At 42.6% G+C, this 25214-nt stretch overlaps 1 protein-coding gene across 1 annotated transcript in view; it reads right to left on the minus strand.

Moving 5' to 3' along the window:
* Positions 1 to 25214, minus strand: part of LOC126259553 (glutamate receptor 1-like) — a 412783-nt gene that overhangs the window by 75745 nt on the left and 311824 nt on the right. The window contains exons 8-9 of the mRNA XM_049956438.1: positions 16664 to 16870; positions 3227 to 3334 (exon numbers count right to left, since the gene is read on the minus strand). Coding sequence (XP_049812395.1) covers positions 3227 to 3334; positions 16664 to 16870 — 315 coding nt within the window. The remainder of the gene's footprint in view (positions 1 to 3226; positions 3335 to 16663; positions 16871 to 25214) is intronic.

Genomic DNA, 25214 nt, shown 5'->3' on the forward strand with positions numbered 1-25214 from the left:
GAGGTGCTTCTGAGTAAACCTGTATTTTTTCGTAAATTATAACCATTCTGACGTACTATTTAATTTATAGCGGTAAGAGTAAACGCTATTTATCTGACTTCGTCTTTGCCAATATGTGACTTAAATTTTGTGAGTTATTTTTTTATCTGACACCTTTAATTGTATGTTTCTGAGCTTCATTTATAATCTATACAGCCAAAGCTGACGTAGCCGCGGACTGTGTTGGCAGGTGTCTGATGTTGCCTCAAGTTATTCTGTTCAGGACGAATCAAATACTGTATTTACGAAATGTGGTGAATTTGGTGAATTGTGCTTTCAAGTTTGATGTTCGTCCGTGACGTTGACTCTCTTTCTTCTACAAATCCCTAGTTTGCTTTTCATTTTGATTATATCAGCGCTACGGTAAGCCGTTCTCTGCCCTAGTTTCGCGTTGCTACTGTGCTAGCTGTGTGGAGTTTGCACTATAAGCTGACGTTCGGCGACTAGAGCCTTTAATAGGCTCATGATCAGCAGGCTTGAACTTTCAGAAAATTAAGCCTGTTACCGTTACAGAATTATTCTCAAGTCAGATGAACCATAGACTAGACACATTTCAGGGGTCGCTTCGTCGAGGAGGATATTTTTCTTTGTTAACAAGACAATAAAATGGGCACTCAGTACCAGTCAATAAATGAGTCGCAAACACTAGAATACGGAGTGTCGTTTTAAATTTCGCTCCCATACGCTTCTAGAAGGTGGCAGCAAATGCCACGTGGAAGGTAGCCGATGCACAGTATTCTGCAGCCGATTGTTAAGGATTTGCAGTCAGATCAAGATGGCAGGCGTGCTACGAATGTGTACCCGACTAGAACATCGCGATTTTTTGAACTGAGGGACTATTCGCGTAGCACGTCCATAGCGAAATTCGTCCCGTATGTGGTTAGAACGGTATTTCATGGAAATTTTTGTTCATTTCTACACAGGAATGTAGAAAAGGACAAAGAAAAAAGCACGAACAAGAAGCGTCTTGGCTGCCCTGGTTATCCTGTGATGGCATATTGTTTCCCATCTTGAGAAGTGCAGCAGTTTAAGGAACTAAATAAACTTATTACCGCGTTAAGCAGCACTTCTTATCCAAATTTCACCCTCGAAAAGTTAGGGTGCTGCTTATATCCGCTACCTTGTCTTTTTTACAAACAATAGCTGTACAAAAATTAAGCTCACTTGCAACAATACAACCAGCGTCTGTAGCCGAAAATGCGACAAGACATTTTATTACACAACATTGCAAACTTTTACCGGTGTTTTATTGGCGTTAACATTGTGTAGGTACCAGTTGTTGTTTTGTTTGTTTATAATTCAGTTTCAGTTGGATACTGGTAAGAAAGTCTGATTTATGACGGTGTGGACAACCATTTACAGCGAAAAGTATCATAAGACCATGGATTTCGACGTACTTACGATGCAAGCTTCACACTTACTGTTGTGCGTTATGCCAACATCACAAGTGACAAGGAGACCGGAAGAAAGTATGGAATAGAGGACCCTAATGTGCAACGTTGGGCTGCTTCAGATGAAAAATGGAGAAAGGCAGTTTCAAAGAGAAAATCGTTCAGGGGACCGAAATGTGGCAAGCATCCGCAATTTGAAGCTAAGGCTCTTTCCTATGTACGAGATAAGAGGAAAGATGGGATGCCTGTCTCACGAGATATTATCCATTGGAAGGCCTCGGAAATCGCAAAAGTCTTAAACGTGCCACAACGAGAATTTCGTGCGGGTATTGCTTGGTTCATCGGTTTATGCGGAGAAAAGGTCATGATTTCCGACGAAGTTCTACACTGTCAAAGAGAACGCCAGAAGATTTCGAGGAGAAGCTGATTAACTTCTAGCGTTACGTCATCCAGCTGCGAATGCGTCATTCGTACACTTTTCTTGAGATTGGTAATGCTGACGAAATGCCAGTATTTTTTGACATACCGTGCAATAAGAAAGTAGACATGGAAGAGGCAAAAAGTCTCTTTAAGAGGAATCAGGACTGAAAAATAAAAATAGAATAACTATGTTGTTCAAAAAATGGCTCTGAGCACTATGGGACTTAACATCTATGGTCATCAGTCCCCTAGGACTTAGAACTACTTAAACCTCACTAACCTAAGGACATCACACACATTCATGCCCCAGGCAGAATTCGAACCTGCGACCGTAGCGGTCGCGCGGTTCCAAACTGTAGCGCCTAGAACCGCTCGGCCACGCCAGCCGGCAACTGTGTTGTAACCTGTTGTAGTCGATGGGGGTGAAGTTACCGTCTTCTAAACAGAAAAACCTTGCCCAAAGAAAACTTTCCTATGCGCTTGGTGATTCCCCACGAAGCAAAGTGCTGGATGAAAACGCAGCATAAGGTTGAGTGTTTGTCTATTGTTTGGAATCGCAGTTCTGGGGCAGTGCTTGCTAAGAGAGCCATGCTAGTTTTGGGTGCTTCTAAGGGACATCTAACTGCTGAAGTAAAAGGTAGCCTTGCTGCACAAAAGACAGTTCTTGCCGTAAAACCTGAAGGAATAACTTCAGAACTACAGGATTAGATGCAGACACAAACAAACCGTTCAAGAAAATCCATGAAATATGCAATCTTATTGTCTCCTGGAAGAAGACTATGTCTTTACACTATTTGTAAACATTAAGAAGCCACCGGTCACTCTTGTGTGCGAGTGGATTCTTGCTTCACGGTACTCAGTATCATCAGAGTCTGTCATCAAGGAATTCAAGAAATGCTGCATATCGAATGCGCCGGATAGCAGTTAGGATGTTCTGTGGGAAGAGACTGGAGAAAATGATAGGTGTGAGAGTGAGAGTGACGAAGTGAATGCCAGTACCGACGGTAATGAGAGTAAATGGGAAAAGAAAAATATATTACCAACGTGTTGCAGCAAATGTTAAAATCAATGTTTACGGTACGTTGAATATAAATACAAATATATATTTGGCGATTTTTCTCCTCTTGATCATTGTGCGGCTTATTTCCGCGAAAAATAGAGGTCATTCGTTAGATGCCAACTCTGACGCAAGATTTCTATGCTGCAGGCTTTTCAAGCTTTGTCGAGCGGTGGGATAAGTGATGTCTCTGTCCCAGTTTTCGACTAATTTCTTCCTTCACCCTCGTATCTTAGTAACAAGAAGTGGAGAATGGCAAACATGAAATTTATATATTAGCCTACGTCTCGTTTCTTAGTATGTATTTCAATGTTCTCACCTTGACCATGGCACTGTTGACTGTCATCTCCACGACGTGCAGGGTGTAATTACGCCGCCGACCGTCCTCGCCAAAGCTCAGATCTCCTGTTAGGCCCTCGAGTTCAACCTGATATCAGATTCACACATTGTAAAACAGCGGTAAAAGTTATACATTAATGTTTATTGTAGAACACTTTTCATAGTTAATTAACGCCAAAAAAGTTGTATAGTTTTCACAATTTTCCTCATACATTACGTCATATTCCATAGATTCCACAGACCAGTAGAAAGACGTCAAGAATGCTCATTTTAATTGAGCACAGCAGAACGAAATGACTTTACATTAAGAAATATTATTGTATTACAATGGTAAAACTAATTATAAAATAACCTAAAATACAAAATGTGGGAGTTTTTCTGAAGCTACTCTTCAGAGGAGTAGAAAGAGTTGCCAACGGAATGGTATTTGAGTTACTAATAAACTCCACTACACTACCTACGAGACATTTAATATGCTCTGGTAGGTTCTTAAATGCATGTAGACCCATATACAAGGGCTGTTCAAAAAGAAAGGTGACTTTTCAAATTGCCGGGCAACGTACATTCGATTATCGATCTTATTTATGTTGGTACACATGTTCCGCTTCCCCATGAACCATGGACCTTGCCGTTGGTGGGGAGGCTTGCGTGCCTCAGCGATACAGATGGCCGTACCGTAGGTGCAACCACAACGGAGGGGTATCTGTTGAGAGACCAGCCAAACGTGTGGTTCCTGAAGAGGGGCAGCAGCCCTTTCAGTAGTTGCAGGGGCAACAGTCTGTATGATTGACTGACCTGGCCTTGCAACATTAACCAAAACGTCCTTGCTGTGCTGGTACTGCGAACGGCTGAAAGCAAGGGGAAACTACGGCCGTAATTTTTCCCAAGGGCATTCAGCTTTACTGTATGGTTAAATGATGATGGCGTCCTCTTGGGTAAAATATTCCGGAGGTAAAATAGTCCCCCATTCGGATCTCCGGGCGGGGACTACTCAAGAGGACGTCATTATCAGGAGAAAGAAAACTGGCGTGGAATGTCAGATTCCTTAATCGGGCAGGTAGATTAGAAAATTTAAAAAGGGAAATGGATAGGTTAAAGTTAGATATAGTGGGAATTAGTGAAGTTCGGTGGCAGGTGGAACAAGACTTTTGGTCAGATGAATACAGGGTTATAAACACAAAATCAAATAGGGGTAATGCAGGAGTAGGTTTAATAATGAATAAAAAAATAGGAGTGCGGGTAAGCTACTACAAACAGCATAGTGAACGCATTATTGTGGCCAAGATAGACACGAAGCCCACGCCTACTACAGTAGTACAAGTTTATATGCCAACTAGCTCTGCAGATGATGAAGAAATTGAAGAAATTTATGATGAGACAAAAGAAATTATTCAGGTAGAGACGGGAGACGAAAATTTAATAGTCATGGGTGACTGGAATTCGAGAGTAGGAAAAGGGAGAGAAGGATACATAGTAGGTGAATATGGACTGGGGCTAAGAAATGAAAGAGGAAGCCGCCTGGTAGAGTTTTGCACGGATCATAACTTAATCATAGCTAACACTTGGTTCAAGAATCATGAAAGAAGGTTGTATACATGGAAGAATCCTGGAGATACTAGAAGGTACCAGATAGATTATATAATGGTAAGACATAGATTTAGGAACCAGATTTTAAATTGTTCCAGGGGCAGATGTGGACTCTGACCACAATCTATTGGTTATGAATTGTAGATTGAAACTGAAGTAATTGCAAAAAGGTGGGAATTTAAGGATATGGGACCTGGATAAACTGACTAAACCAGAGGTTGTACAGAGATTCAGGGAGAGCATAAGGGAACAATTGACAGGAATGGGGGAAAGAAGTACAGTAGAAGAAGACTGGGTAGCTCTGAGGGATGAAGTAGTGAAGGCAGCAGATTATCAAGTAGGTAAAAAGACGAGGGCTAGTAGAACTCCTTGGGTAACAGAAGAAATATTGAACTTAATTGACGAAAGGAGGAAATATAAAAATGCAGTAAATGAAGCACGCAAAAAGGAATACAGACGTCTCAAAAATGAGATCGACAGGAAGTGCAAAATGGCTAAGCAGGGATGGCTAGAGGACAAATGTAAGGATGTAGAGGCTTTTCTTACTAGGGGTAAGATAGATACTGCCTACAGGAAAATTAAAGAGACCTTTGGAGAAAAGAGAACCACTTGTATGAATATCAAGAGCTCAGATGGAAACCCAGTTCTAAGCAAAGAAGGGAAAGCAGAAAGGTGGAAGGAGTATATAGAGGGTCTATACAAGGGCGATGTACTTGAAGACAATATTATGGAAATGGAAGAGGATATAGATGAAGATGAAATGGGAGATACGACACTGCGTGAAGAGTTTGACAGAGCACTGAAAGTCCTGAGTCGAAACAAGGCCCCGGGAGTAGACAACATTCCATTAGAGTTACTGACGGCCTTGGGAGAGCCAGTCCTGACAGAACTCTACCATCTGGTGAGCAAGATGTATGAGACAGGCGAAATACCCTCAGACTTCAAGAAGAATATAATAATTCCAAACCCAAAGAAAGCAGGTGTTGACAGATGTGAAAATTATCGAACTATCAGTTTAATAAGTCATGGCTGCAAAATACTAACGCGAATTCTTTACAGACGAATGGAAAAACTGGTAGAAGCCGATCTCGGGGAAGATCAGTTTCGATTCCGTAGAAATATTGGAACACGTGAGGCAATACAGACCTTACGACTTATCTTAGAAGAAAGATTAAGGAAAGGCAAATCTACGTTTCTAGCATTTGTAGACTTAGAGAAAGCTTTTGACAATGTTGACTGGAATACTCTCTTTCAAATTCTGAAGGTAGCAGGGGTAAAATACAGGAAGCGAAAGGCTATTTACAATTTGTACAGAAACCAGATGGCAGTTATAAGAGTCGGGGGACATGAAAGGGAAGCAGTGGTTGGGAAGGCAGTGAGACAGGGTTGTAGCCTCGCCCTGATGTTATTCAATCTTTATATTGAGCAAGCAGTAAAGGAAACAAAAGAAAAATTCGGAGTAGGTATTAAAATCCATGGAGAAGAAATAAAAAGTCTGAGGTTCGCCGATAACATTGTCATTCTATCAGAGTCAGCAAAGGACTTGGAAGAGCAGTTGAACGGAATGGACAGTGTCTTGAAAGGAGGATATTAGATGAACATCAACAAAAGCAAAACGAGGATAATGGACTGTAGTCGAATTAAGTCGGGTGATGCTGAGGGAATTAGATTAGGAAATGAGACACTTAAAGTAGTAAAGGAGTTTCGCTATTTGGGGAGGAAAATAACTGATGATGGTCGAAGTAGAGAAGATATAAAATGTAGACTGGCAATGGCAAGGAAAGCGTTTCTGAAGAAGAGAAATTTGTTAACATCGAGTATAGATTTAAGTGTCAGGAAGTCGTTTCTGAAAATATTTGTATGGAGTTTAGCCATGTATGGAAGTGAAAATGGACGATAACTAGTTTGGACAAGAAGAGAATAGAAGCTTTCGAAATGTGGTGCTACAGAAGAATGCTGAAGATTAGATGGGTAGATCACATAACTAATGATGAAGCACTGAATAGAATTGGGGAGAAGAGGAGTATGTGGCACAACTTGACAAGAAGAAGGGACCGGTTAGTAGGACATGCTCTGAGGCATCAAGGGATCATAAATTTAGCATTGGAGGGCAGCGTGGGTTGCAGTAGGTACTGGGAGATGAAGAAGCTTGCACAGGATAGGGTCGCATGGGGAGCTGCATCAAACCAGTCTCAGGACTGAAGACCACAACAACAACACACATGTTCCGAACATATGTTCACAGTCTCAAGTGTAGGTATGTTCACATCCTCAAGTGTCCAGCATATTTCGTTTGTTTTTGACAGATAGAAAGATTAGACATGTTTTAGTGTGTGCTCGGCGATTTTCTATTATTACTAGGAACGGAGCAAATAATTTCGATCAAATTTTGTGTGAAAAATGGAATCAAGTGTTCTAAAGCATTTGAAATGTTGACAACGGCGTACGGTGAGACTACTCTAAGTAGGAAAAAATGTTTACAGGTGGTACAAGCTCTTACAAGATGGCCGAGAAGATGCCAATGACGAAACTCGCTCTGCACGCCCCAGCAAATCAACAACAGATGATAACGTCAAATTTGTTAAGAAAATAGTTTTGGTAAATCGTCGAATTACCGTAATAGACGTTGCTGAGGATGTTGGCATATCGGTCGGCTCGTGTCTCGAAATTTTTTTGATGTTTTGGGCATGAGACGTGTGTCAGCGAAGTTTGATCCAAAACTTCCTTATTTTGATCAGAAGAACCGTCGCATAAGCATCGCTCAGGAGCTCTTGAATGACGTCAATCATGATTCTGATTTGCTCGAAAGGGTCATAATTGGTGAGGAAACATGGGTTTACTGTTATGACATCGAAACCAAAGCCCAGTCGCTCCAATGGTAGCATCCCGAAGAGCCAAGGCCGAATACAGCATGCAAAGATTTGATCAAATGTTAAATTTTTGTTCACTGTTTTTTTTTCAAATACCGTGGCGTAGTGCATCATGAACTTATGCCTCAAGGTCGTACGTTCAATAAGGAGTATTACCTTGGCGTTAAGCGCCGTTTGAAAGAAGCAATACCCAAAAAACGTTCGGAATAGTGGAAAAACAATTCATGGCTTTTGCATCACGACAATGCACCTGCTGATTCATCGTTGCTTGTGAGAGTATTTTTCGCCAGAAACAACACGACAATCATGCCTTAGCCACCGTATTTACAGGATTTGGCTCCCGTGCGACTTTTTCCTGTTCCCAAAACTGAAGAGCCCTATGAAAGGACGAACATTTTCAACAATTGAGGAAATAAATACTGCATCGCTGGAAGTACTCAAGGCTGTACCAAAAAGTACTTATTAGAAGTGTTTCGAGGATTGGAAGAAGTGTTCGCACAAGTGTATTGCATCTGAGGGGGATTACTTTGAAGGGGACAACATGAATATTGATGACTAAATAAATATTTTTTCATAAAAATATAAAGTCACTTTAATTTTAGAACACATCTCGTATATAACTCCTTTCTTTACTAATGTTGACCCCTTGAAGTATATGTGGATGTAGATACATAGTAATATTCATGATTTTCGAGAATACTTGAGGAAACATTTTGGTATCGAGAAGAAATGTAACGAATGTATGCATTGTGAAGCAATTGTCAGAATACAGAGGCGGTTGTTCTAGAACTAACACCAGATATAATTCTTGTACCATGATCCTGTATTTTGAAAATATTATCACTGTAACTTGATTTTCCTCAGTAGTGATTTCATAACACATTAATGAATGGAAATAGGCAAAATACAGTACTTTGTTCATTTTAAAATCACTGAAGGTAGTAATCATGCTTATGCCAGTCATAGCTGAATTAAGGCACTTCGTAATTTTACGACACGGGTTTCCGGACTAAGTTTGAGACCTGTCTGTATTACCTAAATTTCTACTTCTTGTATTTAATTCTCAGATGAGATTATTTTATAGTATAAGCCTTCATTCTTTATATCACAACTCAAAGGTAATCATTAACAGTCTTTAACCCTGCTGTTCTATGTGTGTCTGTATGACGCGAAAACAATCTTTTGTGATTATCTCTTTTACCAAATAGGATAGTGAAACTCATTGACTGTGTGCAGTATTGCAAGAGCTGTTTATGCCTGAAAAAAGTTTTATTATTTTCAGAGATTTGTCACAGATCGAAATGCTGTTGTATCTAGTGTTCTGGTCAATATTAGCCAAAATAAATCTTTATTTTATCATCTGATTTTGCTAGATTTTGTGGAATTTACTGTGTTGTTGCACTCGCATGTTGTCAAGGATTTTGATGTCGTTTGATAATGCGTACTGTCAAAAATCGACTTATTCCGCATTACTGTCTAGAGGAAATCTCACTGGCACTGTAGCTTACTTGCTTGCTGTAGTGTTGTAACTCAGTTCGTGAACACCAACCACAACAAACAAATTACTAACTGACGCTGAGGTAAAATGGACTGTAAATATGCCTCTTCAGGCTATTTCTTCCAAGTAAATCCGAAACAAAATGGATAAAAATAGGGAAGCTTTTCGAAAGTTAAGTATAATATGTGCTAAAAACATAATACTTTGCATCCAGAGAAATAGGACAAACACTAGGGGGAAACAAAATTTGAAGGTTGTGTTTGATTTCCCCAGTGAACTATAGAACTATGAATGTAAACTGTAACAATTTTCCTGTTTTTTTTTTTTTTTTTTTTTTTTTTACGATTTGGGACAACAGCTGCTAAAAAGTAAAGTGATCGTATTAGGTAATGAGTAAGATACATCAAGATGCCATATTAGCAACCGAGGCGAGAAAAAGTCAGAAGTAATCCGGAATTACAACAGAACTTAAAGGGGCTGTTGATATACTAGCTTGGCTGACAAGTACTTTACCTGTAAACGAGAGGCAAATCGAGGACCAATGATTTTTTTTTTGTACGACATTTTTGATGTTTCAGGATACAAGGCTTACGTTTTCTGAACTTCAGCAGATCCCTGTTGGAACACAGTCAAATTGTCAAGAAGTTCTTAGAATAATTTGGAAAATCGCCCATAAAGCATTACATAGCATCAAGGCCACATCTTCCAAGGTAAGATGAATCACTGAGGTTTGTCACAAATAATACTGACACTTGGAAATACTATCGCAGTCTTGGAGAACGAAATAACAGAAAAGCTATAAAATCTAACATCAAGATCACATTTTCGAAGATCAGAAGAATCACTGAGAAGTTTAACAAATATTATGAAACCTGAAAATGCTGTTGTAGTCTTGGAGTGCAAAAGACAGGAAAAATAGTAAAAAGTTGCGCGCTGAAAATTTTGTCCTCTAAACAATGGCAGCAGGACAAAGTTTTGTGGAAACTGTAACAGTTTGTAAATCGCATGCCACATACTTGTGTCCAAACTATGAACAATGAATAACAATACCGTATTATTTTTATTTATATTCCATACTTTCCTGCGTTACAGTACGAAATGCAACATTAAAAATCAGTATGTAGTGTGCACAGATACTACTAATTCACCTATTCATTCAGTAATTGCGTCCAATTTTAACGGATCACGTCACTCTGACCCAAACATTATTTCCGTGAAGTAAAATCGAATGGAACAGCGGAGTTAAACGAGTAATTATTTTCGTCCTATTACCGTGACAGTCCCCAGTAGCATCAGTGATTTATATCTGTAGCAGAAAATTTAAAATGGCACTTAAAATTAAATGCAGTTTGTTGCAGAAATCTGTAAAAAGAATGCCTCTAACGGAGCAATATACTGCGATAATCAATATGGAAATTTCCATTTGCTTTAATCCCCCCTTGATTAGTTCATACGTGTGTAATTCGTAGGGAATGATGTAAATGCCCTATCACTAGCTTAATATTTCGTATTTAGGATCATCTCTTGATCACAGGTTTTACACATAAATGGAGCACAGCCGAAACGGTACAAGGCTGAGCGCTACTCAGGCGCAAATTGAAAAGAAAACAGAAATGACTCACCTTCACGCACCTAAAAATGAAATGCTGGGCCGCTTATTTATCAAGTAAGATAATGAGCGAGCGTTTATTTATTATTTCTTACATGGAAATTATCCGATAGTAAAGACTGAGAAAACAATTACTTATTTCCGTTTTCCTCTGTTGTATATAACACGTGTCACAACCCGCGATACTCAGTTATGGCACTGTTGTGCGTAAACAGTAAGTTCTGAATTAGTGTACTAATTCTGAACTTCACAAGCTGCAAAGCTACAATTGTGACACCCAAAACGAACGTTTTCTTGGATCGCGTTGTGACAGGAAATAAAACTGTGTGTCTTAGCACACTACTAAGAATAACCAGCGAACTGTGGAGGATCAACAAGGAAAAAGTTCAAAATTTCCAGTTCATGTTGATAACATTCTTGGATGGAAAAATACCACAACTCTCCGAAATTTGCCTCATTGACACTTTATCATCGTCACTGTCTCCAGTACAAAATACAGGGTGTTTCAAAATGATTGTCCCACTTTTAAGGTTTTGAATCATTTATTACATTCAACTTACAATTTCAAATAAAATAACAAATGAAAGAGCAGCTTAAACAGTCTTTTTATAAGTGTTCGATTCGTGCACTGTTCGCCGCTCGGACACGAGTCGATATATGATAACTTCGTAAACGAAATGTTACTGCATGATGATGGAGATTTTCTGGGTTGTGTAGTCTACAGTGACGAATCGACGCTTCATCTAAGCGGATATGTAAACACATATAATGAGCTCTTCTGGAGGTCATCAAATCCCTACGATATGATACAGTTGGAACGACACTCTCCTAAATCGAATTTTTTTTTGTGCCATATCCCGGAAATAAGTTTATGGGCCTTTCTTTTTCAGTGAAGAATGTGTAACGGGTGTTTGTTATCTTTATGTGATAGACGTGTGGCTCTTTCCCCAGCTGGAAGAAGCTGATCCACAGATTTTTATTTGTCAGCTAGGTGGTATACTGCCGCCACTAGTATAACTCAGTAAGTGATTGGTTAAATGACGTTGTACGAGATCACTCGATTGCCCTACAGGGACCGCGTGACCGTGTTTTCCACAGCCTCCACCATGGATACCAGAATACAAGGTAGGGATCACGAGGACACCAGTAGCTAGCCGCGCCGTTGACGTCAAAGTGAACCCAACTAGCGCTCAGTAGCTCGCAGTTGCCATTATGTATTGTGTTGCAATTGCGTGTACGAGCGAAAACAAGGTTTTTTAAAACAGTGCGAATTTCTGTTAGTGACTGGAGAGTGAGTTCATAGTTATGCCGTAATTGTTAGTATATTGTGGGATTTTTGGAGTAAGTTTTAAGTGAATAATTGTGGTTTTCTGTGCTATCGCAAGTTGTACTAATCACAGCAGACAACTTAGCAAGATGAGAATGAAGTTTTCTATATTTCGTAAATACAAAGAGAGGGAACGAAAATGGATTCATTAAATTCTTGTAAATATGGAAATTCTGTTTCAGCTGAAAATGCTCAAGTCTGCTCAAGACATTTCACTGATTTGGATTATAAGCGTGGTATGAAAAGTGAACTGTTGAATATACCTTCGAAACGTAAACTGAAGACTGATGCTGCTTCAACTTTAAATCTGCCATCCTCCACTGCTGATTTATGGCGTACTAATGAACTTAATAATGTGAGAAGTATTAGGGCACAAAAATGAAGCTACCACAAAGAAGTAGAAGGTATTTTATAGGTAAATATGTAACCAACTAATGAAGAACTTACTACTAGACAAAACATTAACCGTGAAAACACATGCTGCCGTAAATGACAATGCACTCTTACGCCAAAAATGAGAAATTATGGAAACAGAAATAAAAGATCTTAGACAAAAGCACGCAGATTACCGGATTGTCTGTCTCGATGTAGGCTCACTTACATGAAATTAACACAAGTTCAAACATTGATTCAGGGCTCTTTTTGTGGTTGTCAACAACAAGTGTTCATGAAAGGACAGTGTACTAACTGATCATCTGAAGATATTACAAAGACCGCGACTTCACGTTGCCTTTCTTATAAGGCTTTATCTCTTTCGATAGGCGTGTTGAAATAACGTCTTCCTAGAGAAGTCACTATTACGAGGCCTATTCGAAAAGTAAGGTCCAATCGGTCGCAAAATGGAAACCACTGTGAAAATCAAAAATGTTTTATTTGAAACAGTTAGGTACACCTTCCAGCTACTTCTCTACATAGTCTCCGCTTCAATTTATACATTTGTTGTAGCGCTGTACCAACTTTCCAATACCATCGTCGTTGAAGCAAGCCGCCTGTGCTTCATGCCAATTCTCTACGCTGGTCTACATCTCGTTATCTGTGCCAGAACGTTTTCTTCATAGCTAGCGGTTCATGTGAGCAGAGATGAAACTCAGGGAAAATCAGTTACGGGCTCTATTGTGGGTAACCAAACACTTCCCATCCGAAACGCTGCAGGAGCATCTTCAGTGCCCCTTCAGAGTGCGGACGAGAATTGTCATGCAGAACGAAATGCATGACAGCTACGTTATGTGGGCTGCATGGCATAGGCGAAATCTCACACCGGGCCCTCGTACTTGGCGGGAGACACTATTGTTCTAAGCATCTTTATGTGCTGACTGTGCGCTCAGAACTGAGAACAGCGACATGACGCGATCGACGGGCACACTAGAGGCACTACCCAACATATCTGTGCAAAGCTTCATCGTATTTTCACTGTGGTTTCCATTTCGCTCCCCATCGGACCTTACTTTCCCAACAGCCCTCGTAAAGAGGAAGAGTCAGGCGATTTAGTTTTCCACCAGATTTTACTGATTTAAGCTTTAATGTTTTGAAAACTCAAACTTAGTTAAAAAATTTAAAAAATCGGTAGCTCGCAGGTTTTACACTGGCATTTCACCAACTGCAGAAAAAAGTATAATATAAAGCTTAATAATAATACCAATAATGATAATAATAATACACTGAAATCTGGACTATCTCGATTACATTTATACCTGTGTAGAAGTCGGGCCATGTGCCTATAAGCTTCTATGCAGTGTAGCGCGGTGGAAGAGTTCACGATGACATCACAGCTCACAGCCCGTCTGCGCTTGTTGGCCCCACCGTGTATTCTGGTATCCGTGGCCTCCACCTTTACACGGTCTGACGCCATGCGGCTTTACCTTTGGGCTTTCATAGAGGATCATGCGTATATACCGGGTGATCAAAAAGTCAGTACAAATTTGAAAACTGAATACATCACGGAATAATGTAGATAGAGAGGTACAAATTGACACACATACTTCGAATGATATGGGGTTTTATTAGAACCAAAAAAATACAAAAGTTCAAAAAATGTCCAACAGATGGCGCTTCATCTGATCAGAATAGCAATAATTAGCAAAACAAAGTAAGACAAAGCAAAGATGATGTTCTTTACAGGAAATGCTCAGTATGTCCACTATCATTCCTTAACAATAGCTGTAGTCGAGGAATAATGTTGTGAACAGCACTGTAAAGCATGTCCGGAGTTATGGTGAGGCATTGGCTTCGGGTGTTGTCTTTCAGCATCCCTAGAGATGTCGGTCGATCACGATACACTTGCGACTTCAGGTAACCCCAAAGCCAATAATCGCACGGACTGAGGTCTGGGGACCTGGGAGGCCAAGCATGACGAAAGCGGCGGCTGAGCACACGATCATCACCAAACGTCGCGCGCAAGATATCTTTCACGCGTCTAGCAATATGGGGTGGTTCTAATAAAACTCCATGTCATTCCAAGCATGTGTGTCAATTTTTACCTCTCTATCTACATTATTCCGTGGTTTATTAAGTTTTCAAATTTATACTTACTTTTTGATCACGCGGTACCTCCGCTGCCAGCTGATCTACCCGAATTAAGAAACAAGACTGAAGCAGTGGTGCAATAATTACTCCTAACATGTCGTCCAGGGTTTGGGAAGAGTTCGCTTGTCGACTCCATGTGTGCCGTGTGACGAATGGTGCTCACATTGAACACTTGTAAGGGATACTGTATGAGTTGCTCTTTCGTTTTATGTTTTATTTACAATTTTAAGTTGACTGCAGTAAATGCTACAAAGCTTTAAAACACGGACGTTCATTTTGAAACACACTGTGCAACAGTGAGAAATGCTGTCTTTGTTTATTTCGTGACAATTCCTATCCACACACGGAATACTGCATGCAGGAAATATTACTCTTCCTTTGTTGGAAAGTTTTGGATCGTCCATCGTATTCGCATCACACACCAAAGCGGCTTTCAATTGTTCCATATTCGAAGTAATACCTGAGTGAGAGTAATTTTGCATCCGAGGAGTAGATTCAAGAAGACGTGATAAAGGAGCTGACAGAACCATCACTCTTGTACACAGAGTTAAAAAGAATCATTGTACACTACTGGCCATTAAAATTGCGACACCAAGAAGAAATGTAGATGATAAACGGGTATTCATTGCACAAATATATTATACTAGAACTGACAGGTGATTACATTTTCACGAAATTTGGGTGCAAAGATCCTGAGAAGTCAGTACCCCGAACAACCGCCTGTGGCCGTAATAACGGCCATAATACGGCTGGGCATTGAGTCCAACAGAGCTCGGATGGCGTGTACAGGTACACCTGCCCATGCAGCTTCAACACGATACCACAGTTCATCAAGAGTACTGACTGGCGTACTGTGACGAGCCAGTTGCTCGGCTACCATAGACCAGACGTTTTCCATTTGGTGAGATATCTGGAGAAAGTGCTGGCCAGGGCAGCAATCGAACATTTTCTGTATCCAGAAAGGCCCGTACAGAACCTGCAACATGAGGTCGTGCATTATCCTGCTGAAATGTAGGGGTTTCGCAGGGATCGAATTAAGGGTAGAGCCACGGGTCGTAACACATCTGAAATGTTACGTCCACTGTTCAAAATGCCGTCAATACGAACAGAGGTGACCGAGACGTGTAACCAATGGCACCCTATACCATCACGCCGGGTGATACGCCAGTATGGGGATGACGAATACACGCTTCCAATGTGCGTTCACCGCGATGTCGCCAAACACGGATGCGACCATCATGATGCTGTAAACAGAACCTGGATTCATCCGCAAAAATGACGTTTTGCCATTCGTGCACCCAGGTTCGTCGTTGAGTATACCATCGGAGGCGCTCCTGTCTGTGATGCTGCGTCACGAGTAACCGCAGCCATGGTCTCCGAGCTGATAGTCCATAGTGGTGCAATCGTCGTCGAACTGTTCGTGCAGATGGTTGTTGTCTTGCAAACGTCCCCATCTGTTGACTCAGGGATCGAGACGTGGCTGCACGATCCGTTAGAGCCATGTGGATAAGATGCCTGTCATCTCGACTGCTAGTGATACGAGGCCGTTAGGATCCAGCACGTTCCGTATTACCCTGCTGAACCCACCGATTCCATGTTCTGCTAACAGTCATTGGATCTCGACCAACGCGAGCAGCAGTGTCGCAATACGATAAACCGCAGTCGCGATAGGCTACAGTCCGACCTATATCAAATTCGGAAACGTGATGGTACGCATTTCTTCTCCTTACACGAGGCATCACAACAACGTTTCACCAGGCAACGCCGATCAACTGCTGTTTGTGTATGAGAAATCGGTTGGAAACTTTCCTCATGTCAACACGTTGTAGGTGTCACCACCGGCGCGAAACTCGTGTGAATGCTCTGAAAAGCTTATCATTTGCATATCACAGGATCTTCTCCTGTAGGTTAAATTTCACCTCTGTTGCACGTCATCTTCGTGGTGTAGCAATTTTTATGGCCAGTAGTGTAGTTTAGAGGTTTAAGGGCGGACGTTGCCGTACCTTCCTGAGGAAGCGCGAGATCTTGTCGCCGTGCTCCCAGGGCGTGACCCAGCCCTTGTTGATGCTGCACTCGACGCCGCGGCTCGTGGTGTTGAATACCTGGCCGCGCCTCTGGCTGGCGCGGAACAGGTCCGGTTTCTTGCGCAGCAGCTTGTTGAACGCCTCCACCAGCACCAGGACCGCGTCGTGCATCAGCGCCGCGGCCGCCTGCGGACGGCCGAGTAAGCTGCTTAGGTGTGCCACACCGCTAAAGGCACCAGGGGGATTATGACTAAAGTTAGGCAAATAAAATATTATCTTGATTCCGGGCCGCGTCAAGTGGTTATACAGGGTCCCGCAAAAATACCTCCCGAATTTGGAGAGGCCACTGCGTGAGTTGTGGTGTTGTCGAACCTCCGCCGGGACCAGCCCCACAGTCCATGACTGCAGCGCCTGAGACCGCTCGGCAAATCCCGCGCGGTGGTGTTCTTACAGATGTAGGGGAGGTATCGATCGACAGCGCTGTACGTGCCGTTTTCAGCAGGCACATTTGCTTGGCTAGGTGAACATAATGCGTTTGTTGTGGAGGAGTACATTCCTAATGGTGGTTTCTGATTACTACTATGCGAGGATTTTGCGTTCGGTTTTAACTTAGCCGACATGATTCTGTTCCCGATAGGAAAAATATTTGAGTTTGGGTATCAAACCCTTGGGTTCTCCACCGTGAAAGTTTCTTTAAAAAATTATTATTCTTTCTACTGATAAGATTATTATTATATTTATTGGTTTTGCATAGGCTATTGTTTTGTTTGAATTGTACGAAAGGTTGTTTGAGAAGTTGCGTCTGTTGCTAAACAATGAATCGAAACAGAAGTTAATGTGACTGCATGATTTCTAAGAAAGTGTATTGATCGCCTATTAAAGAAAACCAGATTCTACCCAAGTTGCCTTCAAAAATCATAACACTGTTTCATACATCTTCACTTCTCTGAGTAACTGATTTCTGGTCGAATGTAAGAAGGTCACTTGAGACCCGCCAGGTTAGCCGAGGGCGCTAATGCGCTGCTTCCTGGACTCGGGTAGGTGCGCCGCCCCCAGATCGCATCCGCCCGGCGGCTTAACGATGGAAGCCGGTGTGCCGGCCACCCTGGATGTGGTTTTTAGGCGGTTTTTCACCTCCCGCTAGGTGAATACTGGGTGGTCCCCACGTTCCGCCTCAGTTACACGGCTCGCAGACATCTGAACACATTTACACTATTCCATGGATTACACTTGACACAGATAGTTGGGGTACACTAATTCTGTCCTGGGGGGTACGGGGTGGCGGCAGGAATGGCATCTGGCCACCCCTTCCATTAACATTGCCAAATCCGATTAACCATGCCGACCTTGCGTCAGTGCGGGAAAAAGGCACAAGCGACAGAAGAAAGAAAATAAGAAGGTCCCTTGAATTCTGAATTTTTTTTTCTCTTTCTCTTTTGGCTTATCTGAGGCTATCAATAACGCTCGGGAAATTGCTCTCCGGAAACCGCTGCTGCTATTGAAAGCTACTAAAAGGGCGCAAACTAATTACAAGTGAACTCCATGTGCAATGTTTCCACGTGGTCTGTCTGCATTTCAAACTGCAGTCGTGAAACATTATCTAGTGAATGAAAAAGATTGGGAAATAGATGATGATGTGGTAAATTACGTTGATGCTGATTCCTTCAAAAGGTGTATTGGCTAATTTAGAGAAGCCACTTTCCAAAAATATTCTTCATTATAATCAAGAATTACAAAGCAATAACCTACTCCGAAAATATTTAAAGCTGTTTGTTCAAGCGCTTCATTTTCAAAGAATTGTTACAAAATAATGTATATGTTCATCGTAGATTACAAAAGGTTACAATAATTGAGTTAATCTTTGCTGAATTGTTGCTAACGTTACCTAATTAAGAAGTGAGACAAAGCTCTGTTCAAAATGGTTCAAATGGCTCTGAGCACTATGGGACTTAACATCTGTGGTCATCAGTCCCCTAGAACTTAGAACTACTTAAACCTAACTAACCTAAGGACATCACACAACACCCAGTCATCAGGAGGCAGAGAAAATCCCTGACCCCGCCGGGAATCGAATTCGGGAACCCGGGCGCGGGAAGCGAGAACGCTACCGCACGACAACGAGCTGCGGACTACAAAGCTCTGTGTTGGATACTAAATTATTATAATGGTGTGCAGGCAACAGCTCGCGCAGTTAAAACAAGCAAAATTAATTATTACGTTATTATGAAGTTTTCACAGAACGAATCAAAAAAATCTTTGTCTGTCGCAGTAAAGATAAAAAAAAACCGTATTATAAAATCAGTTTCTTCAGCACAAGTAAATTTTCATCATTATTGACATTCCGCTTTCTCGGCCGCGGCTCACTTCGCGATTACCGATGCGGACTGACTGTCTCTGAGCCCAGCATCCGTGAGGAGCGGCCGACGCAGAGGTATTATTGCAGACGCGCAGTGCTGCAGACGATATTGCTCACTGTCTGAGTGTGACTGCAGTGTTTGTATCCTAATTATAACGGAAGCTGATAGTGAACAAATATCATCACCCCTTTCAGCTGAAAGAACATCTACTGGCCGACCTCGGAGTGTAACAACACCATAAAATGTGGCGCGTGTGACAGCACTCTCCAAAGTGTTCAGAACTTAAACATGCAGCTGCCCTGGGACTTATAGAACCACCTGCAACAGAGATCTTCACATTTACTTCTACAAAATGATGCCTGCCAAAGAATGAAGTGAAAGAGAGTTTGAAACTGGCAAAGCTGTGAGCGAGGAAATTCTTCAGAAATTTTCCCCAGGCTCTATTATGATGAGATCGATTTCAACTTGTTACATACTGTAAATAAACAAAATTTCCGCTACTGGGCAGCAGAAGAGACTCAGTAACTTCACCAGCGACCACTTCACAGCCATTGTGTGACAGTTTAGTGACAACCTTGCAGTTTAGCCCCTTTAATCTACGAATCAACTAACCAACCAACCAACAGTTTGATGTGCAGGTGATGAACTGGGTGTCTGGATTCGGGCTTTTTTTGAAGAAGCTATCTTAACGGTAACGATTAATTCATATTGCTGCTGTCGTATGACGGAAACCTAAATTAAACTAGTTTGTCGGACACCATTTGGGAAAAGTCTAGTTCCCACAATATGGAGTCACAGCTCACATCTCTCGGCGTTCTTTACAAATTTCGAGAACGTTTTTTCCTGGACTACTTCTGTCCTCGTGAGGAGACATCGCCTTGCCCAGAAAGTCGAGCGATTTATCACTTTGTGATTTCTTTTTTTCTTTGGGGACACTTCAAAGCTCAAGTCTACAAACATCGTCCAACAACCCCGCAAGCAACTAAGGAAGCAATCACCCAGGAAGTGGCTGCCATTCCACCGGAAGTAACTTGAAGAAGTATGGACAACTTCCGGAAAATGGTTCGTCATTGTGTCAGCAATGGAGGATGCCATTTTACCGAAGATAATTTTTAAAACGAACTAATCTGAAATGGCATCGTATTTGTTTTCACAAATAAAAGTATTTTTTCTGTATCTTTGTTTCATTGTAACTACCTTTCTGCCGCATCCTGTTCGTCCACGAGTTTTCGGCCAAGTACTACTCTTCCATTGTCAGGTGATGACTAACAGGCTCGTGTTCCTTTACTTCATTGTTATTTCAGTTTCCCACTAGGGGGCGAAGTGGCAGTGGATCAAAAAGTAATTTTTTTCGTTAAAGTCATGCATGGCTGAACATCTTATATGATTTTTAAAATGTTTTAGATGATTTCGTACATTAGTTAAAATATAATCAGTTACGGTGACATGTGGTGGGGGTGTATGAAAATGATCGTGTTCGTAATTGTTATGGCATCGGTCTCAAGCAGAGCTTCGCAGCTAGCCACGATGTATGCAGGCCCAGAACCAACGAAATTCTACATTCTGGTACTAAAATAATTATGGCATAGCACGCTGCAATGCAGCACTTTCCAACTTTGGCCTACCTGCTGCCCCCTTCCCAGCCACGTGTGACTCCTGGGTGCAGTCATTGATCGCCTGCCCTGCTGCAATGATTAAAAAAGAAATTCGGCAGTCGACATTGTACTGGACGGTCCCACGCTACAGATCTCACACACGCCTTTCTTGGGAAGAAGTGGTCGCCTACAAGCACTCGTGTCGGTGCTGACCCCGAATTTCCGATAACATTGCATGATGAAGGTTGATGGGTATTTGTTGAACTGCTGGATGCAACTTAACAGTTTTCGATGGGAAGGATGGAGGAGTGAGACAAACAGAATGATGGTGTGATGTGAAGCGTTGATGACTAGGAAGGTATACCTCGGGTCGGATTTCATCGTAGGGTGGAACGAGTTGGTTGAAATTCCAATGACGAAGGGTGTGTAAGGCATGGAGATACACGGAAGGTAGGATACGAATGCATTGGCGCTGGGTACGTCGACAGGTAGCTGGTGGGCAGGATGTTGCATGCTGGAACTAGGTCTTCCGCTTAATGTGTTGGGTCTGAAGATACTCCAAGAAGAAGAGTATGCCAGTTGGATGAGTTGGTAAGTCGTTTCGTTGCTGCCTTCATCCCTATACGAGGGTTGTCTAGAAAGTAGGTTCCGATCGGTCGCGAAATGGAAACCACATGTGGGCTGCATGACACGGGCGAAATCTCTAACCAGGCCCTCGTACTTGGCGGGAGACGATATTCCGTACACATCTTTTCGTGCTCATTGTTTACTCAAAACTGAAAAGAGCGACGCGACACGATCGACGGGCATACTATAGATACTGCCCAACACATCTTTGCAAAGCTTTACCGGATTTTCCGAGTGGTTTCCATTTCGCGACCGATCGGAACTTACTTTCTGGACAACCCTCGTATAACCTTGGTACTGGCTACGACGACACCAGTGCTCGATCCATCGCCGTATGAAGCAGTCGTTCCGCCCCGTGTCTGCCACGCTTTCTGTATCCACTAGATGCATGGGTTTCATACTGTGCTCATTTGCTAACCGCCGTCCTTGTTTAAGCGTTATCAGATATTTCGATCTCTATAGGTTCTTTAATTACACTATCAGAGTAATCGCTAGCCTTCGCGTAAGTAAAGAACTCCTCTCCTGCATCAGACTGTTCTCCTAGGAGTAGCACTTGAACTCACCGTCCTTCGTTATTTATTGGATATACTCCAATCTCTGTCTTTGTTTAGAGTTTTTGCTCACTACAGAGCTCAAACACAAACATTCTCTTCCTTTCTGGTATTCCCACAGTCCATAATTGAGTTTCATACATTGCTCTTATTCGAACGTGCATTCACGAAAAATGCTTCCTCAAATTAAGGCCAATGCTAGATACTAGTACAGTTATCTTGAGCATGCCATTAATGCCCTCGTTGGCTGTGCCAGTCTGCTTTTTATGTTCTCTTTGCTTCGTCCGTCATGTGTTATTTTCCTTTGAAGGGGGCAGTATGCCTTCACTTCATCTACTTCGCGGTCCCCAATTTTGATGGTATACTTCGTTAATCTCATTTCTGCTACTCTTCATTACTTTCGTCTTTCTTCGGTTTACTGCCAATCCATAATGTGTCCCCAGTAGTCTGTCCATTCCATTCAATAGTTCCTTACTCACTTTCAATGAGGCTAGCAATGTCATCAGCAAATCTTATCATTGATATCCTTTCACCCTGAATTTTAATTCCACTCAAGAACCTTTCCTTTATTTTCCTTTTTGCTTCCTTGACTATAGATTGAACAACAGGAGCGAAAGACTACACACACGTCTTATATCCTTTCTAATCCGAGCATTGCATTCTGAAGATCCTTGACGCAGTACACCATGAGGGTATCAGGCTGGCCACTGGTGCCTTCCGTACCAGTCCCATCCCCAGCCTGTGTGCTGAGGCAGGGGAACCGCCGCTCGCCATCCGGCGGAAACTCCTCATGGTGCGACGGGTGTGTCAATTCCTTGCCTGTCCTACCTCCCCTGCGTACCCTACCGTTGCCCGACCGCCTATGGAACGTCTCTTTTCCAGTCGTCCCAGGGCAACGAGACCATTTGGGATTCGTGCCAAGCATTTGCTTGAGTCCCTTGGTGTCGAGCGTGTGGCCCCCCAACGACAAGGTTTTACTCGCCTGCCTCCCTGGTTGCTCCAGAGGCCCAGCGTCCTTTTAGACTTGTCGGAGTACCGGAGGAGCTGCACTCCTGCGTTTGTTTTTACCTCCTTATTTTATGATATTTTAAACCAGCATCCCGACCATGTACTAGTATTTACGGATGGCTCTAAACAGGGGGACTCTGTTGGTTGTGCTGTTGTTTTCCCTGATCGAGTCGTCAAGTTACGGCTTCCTGCGGCGTTTACCATCTTTGATGCCGAATTGTTTGCGATCCTGCGGGCATTGGAGCAGATGAGATGTGTTCCCAGTCGTAAGTTCCTCATCTGTTCTGACTCCCTGAGTGCCCTTCAGACCATGCAACACTTGTACCCAGCGGATACGGTCGTCCAGAACATCCATGATGCCCTACTCCACCTGCAACGGCAGGGGAAGGAGGTTTCCTTCTGCTGGGTGCCGGGGCACGTGGGTATTAGGGGAAACGAACTGGCGGATGTGGCTGCCAAAGATGCGTGTTCCCTCCCTCACGTTGTTGCATGTGCCGTCCCCCTCCATGCTGTTACCTCCCTCCTGCGTTTTCGCGTTCTGCGTCAGTGGGAAGAGGAGTGGCTGGCAGTCGGTGAAAATAAGCTGCGTCTGGTCAAGGCCACCGCGCGGCCATGGCGTACGTCCTACCAGTCATGCAGGCGGGATGAGGTTCTCCTCACTCGCCTCCGCATCGGGCACAGTCCCTTCACGCATGGCTTTTTACTCCGGCGGGAGGACCCCCCAATCTGCAGCGCTTGTGGCGTCCAGATTACTGTCCGCCACATTTTACTTGACTGTCTTTTATTCTCTGACCAGAGGGCGGTGGTTTCTTTGCCACCGGATTTGCCCTCTATTTTACAAGATGACGCAACTTCTGTAGTTAAGGTCTTACGGTTTTGTGTCCTGTCCAATTTGTTGCCTCGGATTTTAGGGGGAGGGTTTTAATGTGCTGCTGGGTGACTGGCTCACCCAGGTTTTAGGTAAGAGGTCGGCCAGTCACGTTTACCTCCTTGTTTCCCTTCGGTTTCTGTTCTCTTTTCCTTGTTTCCCTTCCTTTTTCGTGTGTTCCTTCTCTTGTTTTGCTTCTGTATGTGAGGATTTGAAACTGCGTCAGGTCTGTCTCTTTTAGCCGTACTCCTTGTTCGCTGTCCGTCTTAGTCCCTTCACTGCATGTGTTCCTGTTTTTATGCGTTTGGGCGCTGATGACTCCGCTGTTTAGCGCCCGTAAACCTCAAACACACACACCTTGAGTTGACCCTCTTGTTTCTTGTACATATTTTACAGTACCCGTGTTTCCGTAGCTTACACATATTTGTCTGAGAATTTCGAACATCTTGCACCACTTTACATTGTCGGACGCTTTTTATAACTGAACAAATCTTATCATATCTTGATTTTTCTTAAGGTTTGGTCCATTATGAAGCGCAACTTCAAAGTTGCCATTTTTCCTAAAATCAAGCTCTGTTCATGTAATAGAGTCTCAATTTTCTTTTCCATTCTTATGTATTTAATGTTCATTAGCATCTAGGTTGCATAATAACACGTTTGTTTGCGTGGCCGTTTTGAACCTGATTTCAAAAGTATTCGCACCGATGTGCCCTTGCTATCTTCAGAATTGCGTCGATGAAATGTTTCCTAAAGATTGATGATACGCCTCCTGACTGATGAATCCTAAAAAGCAACTTGAATAGTCATAATGCAAACCAATTTTCAATGAAGCATGGGAAGCCTTCACTGTGGTTGGCGAAGATCTAGTTAAGAAGCTCCCATCAGCGTTCGGAAGCCAATGCCAGTCCACTATGACTCGCCAAACCGATACATGTTCAACAGGAAAATTGCCTGATTCTGGGAAGTGAATAGCGATCGGTTGCAATTAGTTGTGTTTATAACACGTCTAATTCGGCTAAAGTTGATACGCCACTCTCCAGGATCCCAGAAACGGGCTGGAAGGTAAAACTCAATTACGCCGATATTAGTTCCCGCGCAACGCCCGACACCGCGCTTACAGTGAACAAAATAAAAGCGATTACGATGCGTTCGAAGAATTATATTGTCAATTTTCAAGGTTTTCATTCGGGAGTGGAACATGATACTGGAGATGAAATAATACTATGAAGGAATCTCTGCCACATTCTACACAGTTGCTAGTGAACTTTTTGGTTATGTGTACACGCAGATTCATCGCCTCATTACCCTTTCTTTAAGGTGCGCCACCTACACTGAGATGACAAATGCCATGGGACACCCCCTAAAATTTTGTCAGACCTTTTCCCCAAAGCAGTGCAGCACCTCGACATGGCATGGATTCAACAAGATGTTGGAAGTTCGCTGCAGAAATAATGATCGATGCTGCCTCTATGGCCGTCCGTAGCTGCGAAAGTGTTGCAGGTGGGGAATTTTGTGCACAAACTA

Source organism: Schistocerca nitens, chromosome 5, assembly GCF_023898315.1.
Source record: "Schistocerca nitens isolate TAMUIC-IGC-003100 chromosome 5, iqSchNite1.1, whole genome shotgun sequence".
Classification (NCBI taxonomy): Eukaryota; Metazoa; Arthropoda; class Insecta; order Orthoptera; family Acrididae; genus Schistocerca; species Schistocerca nitens.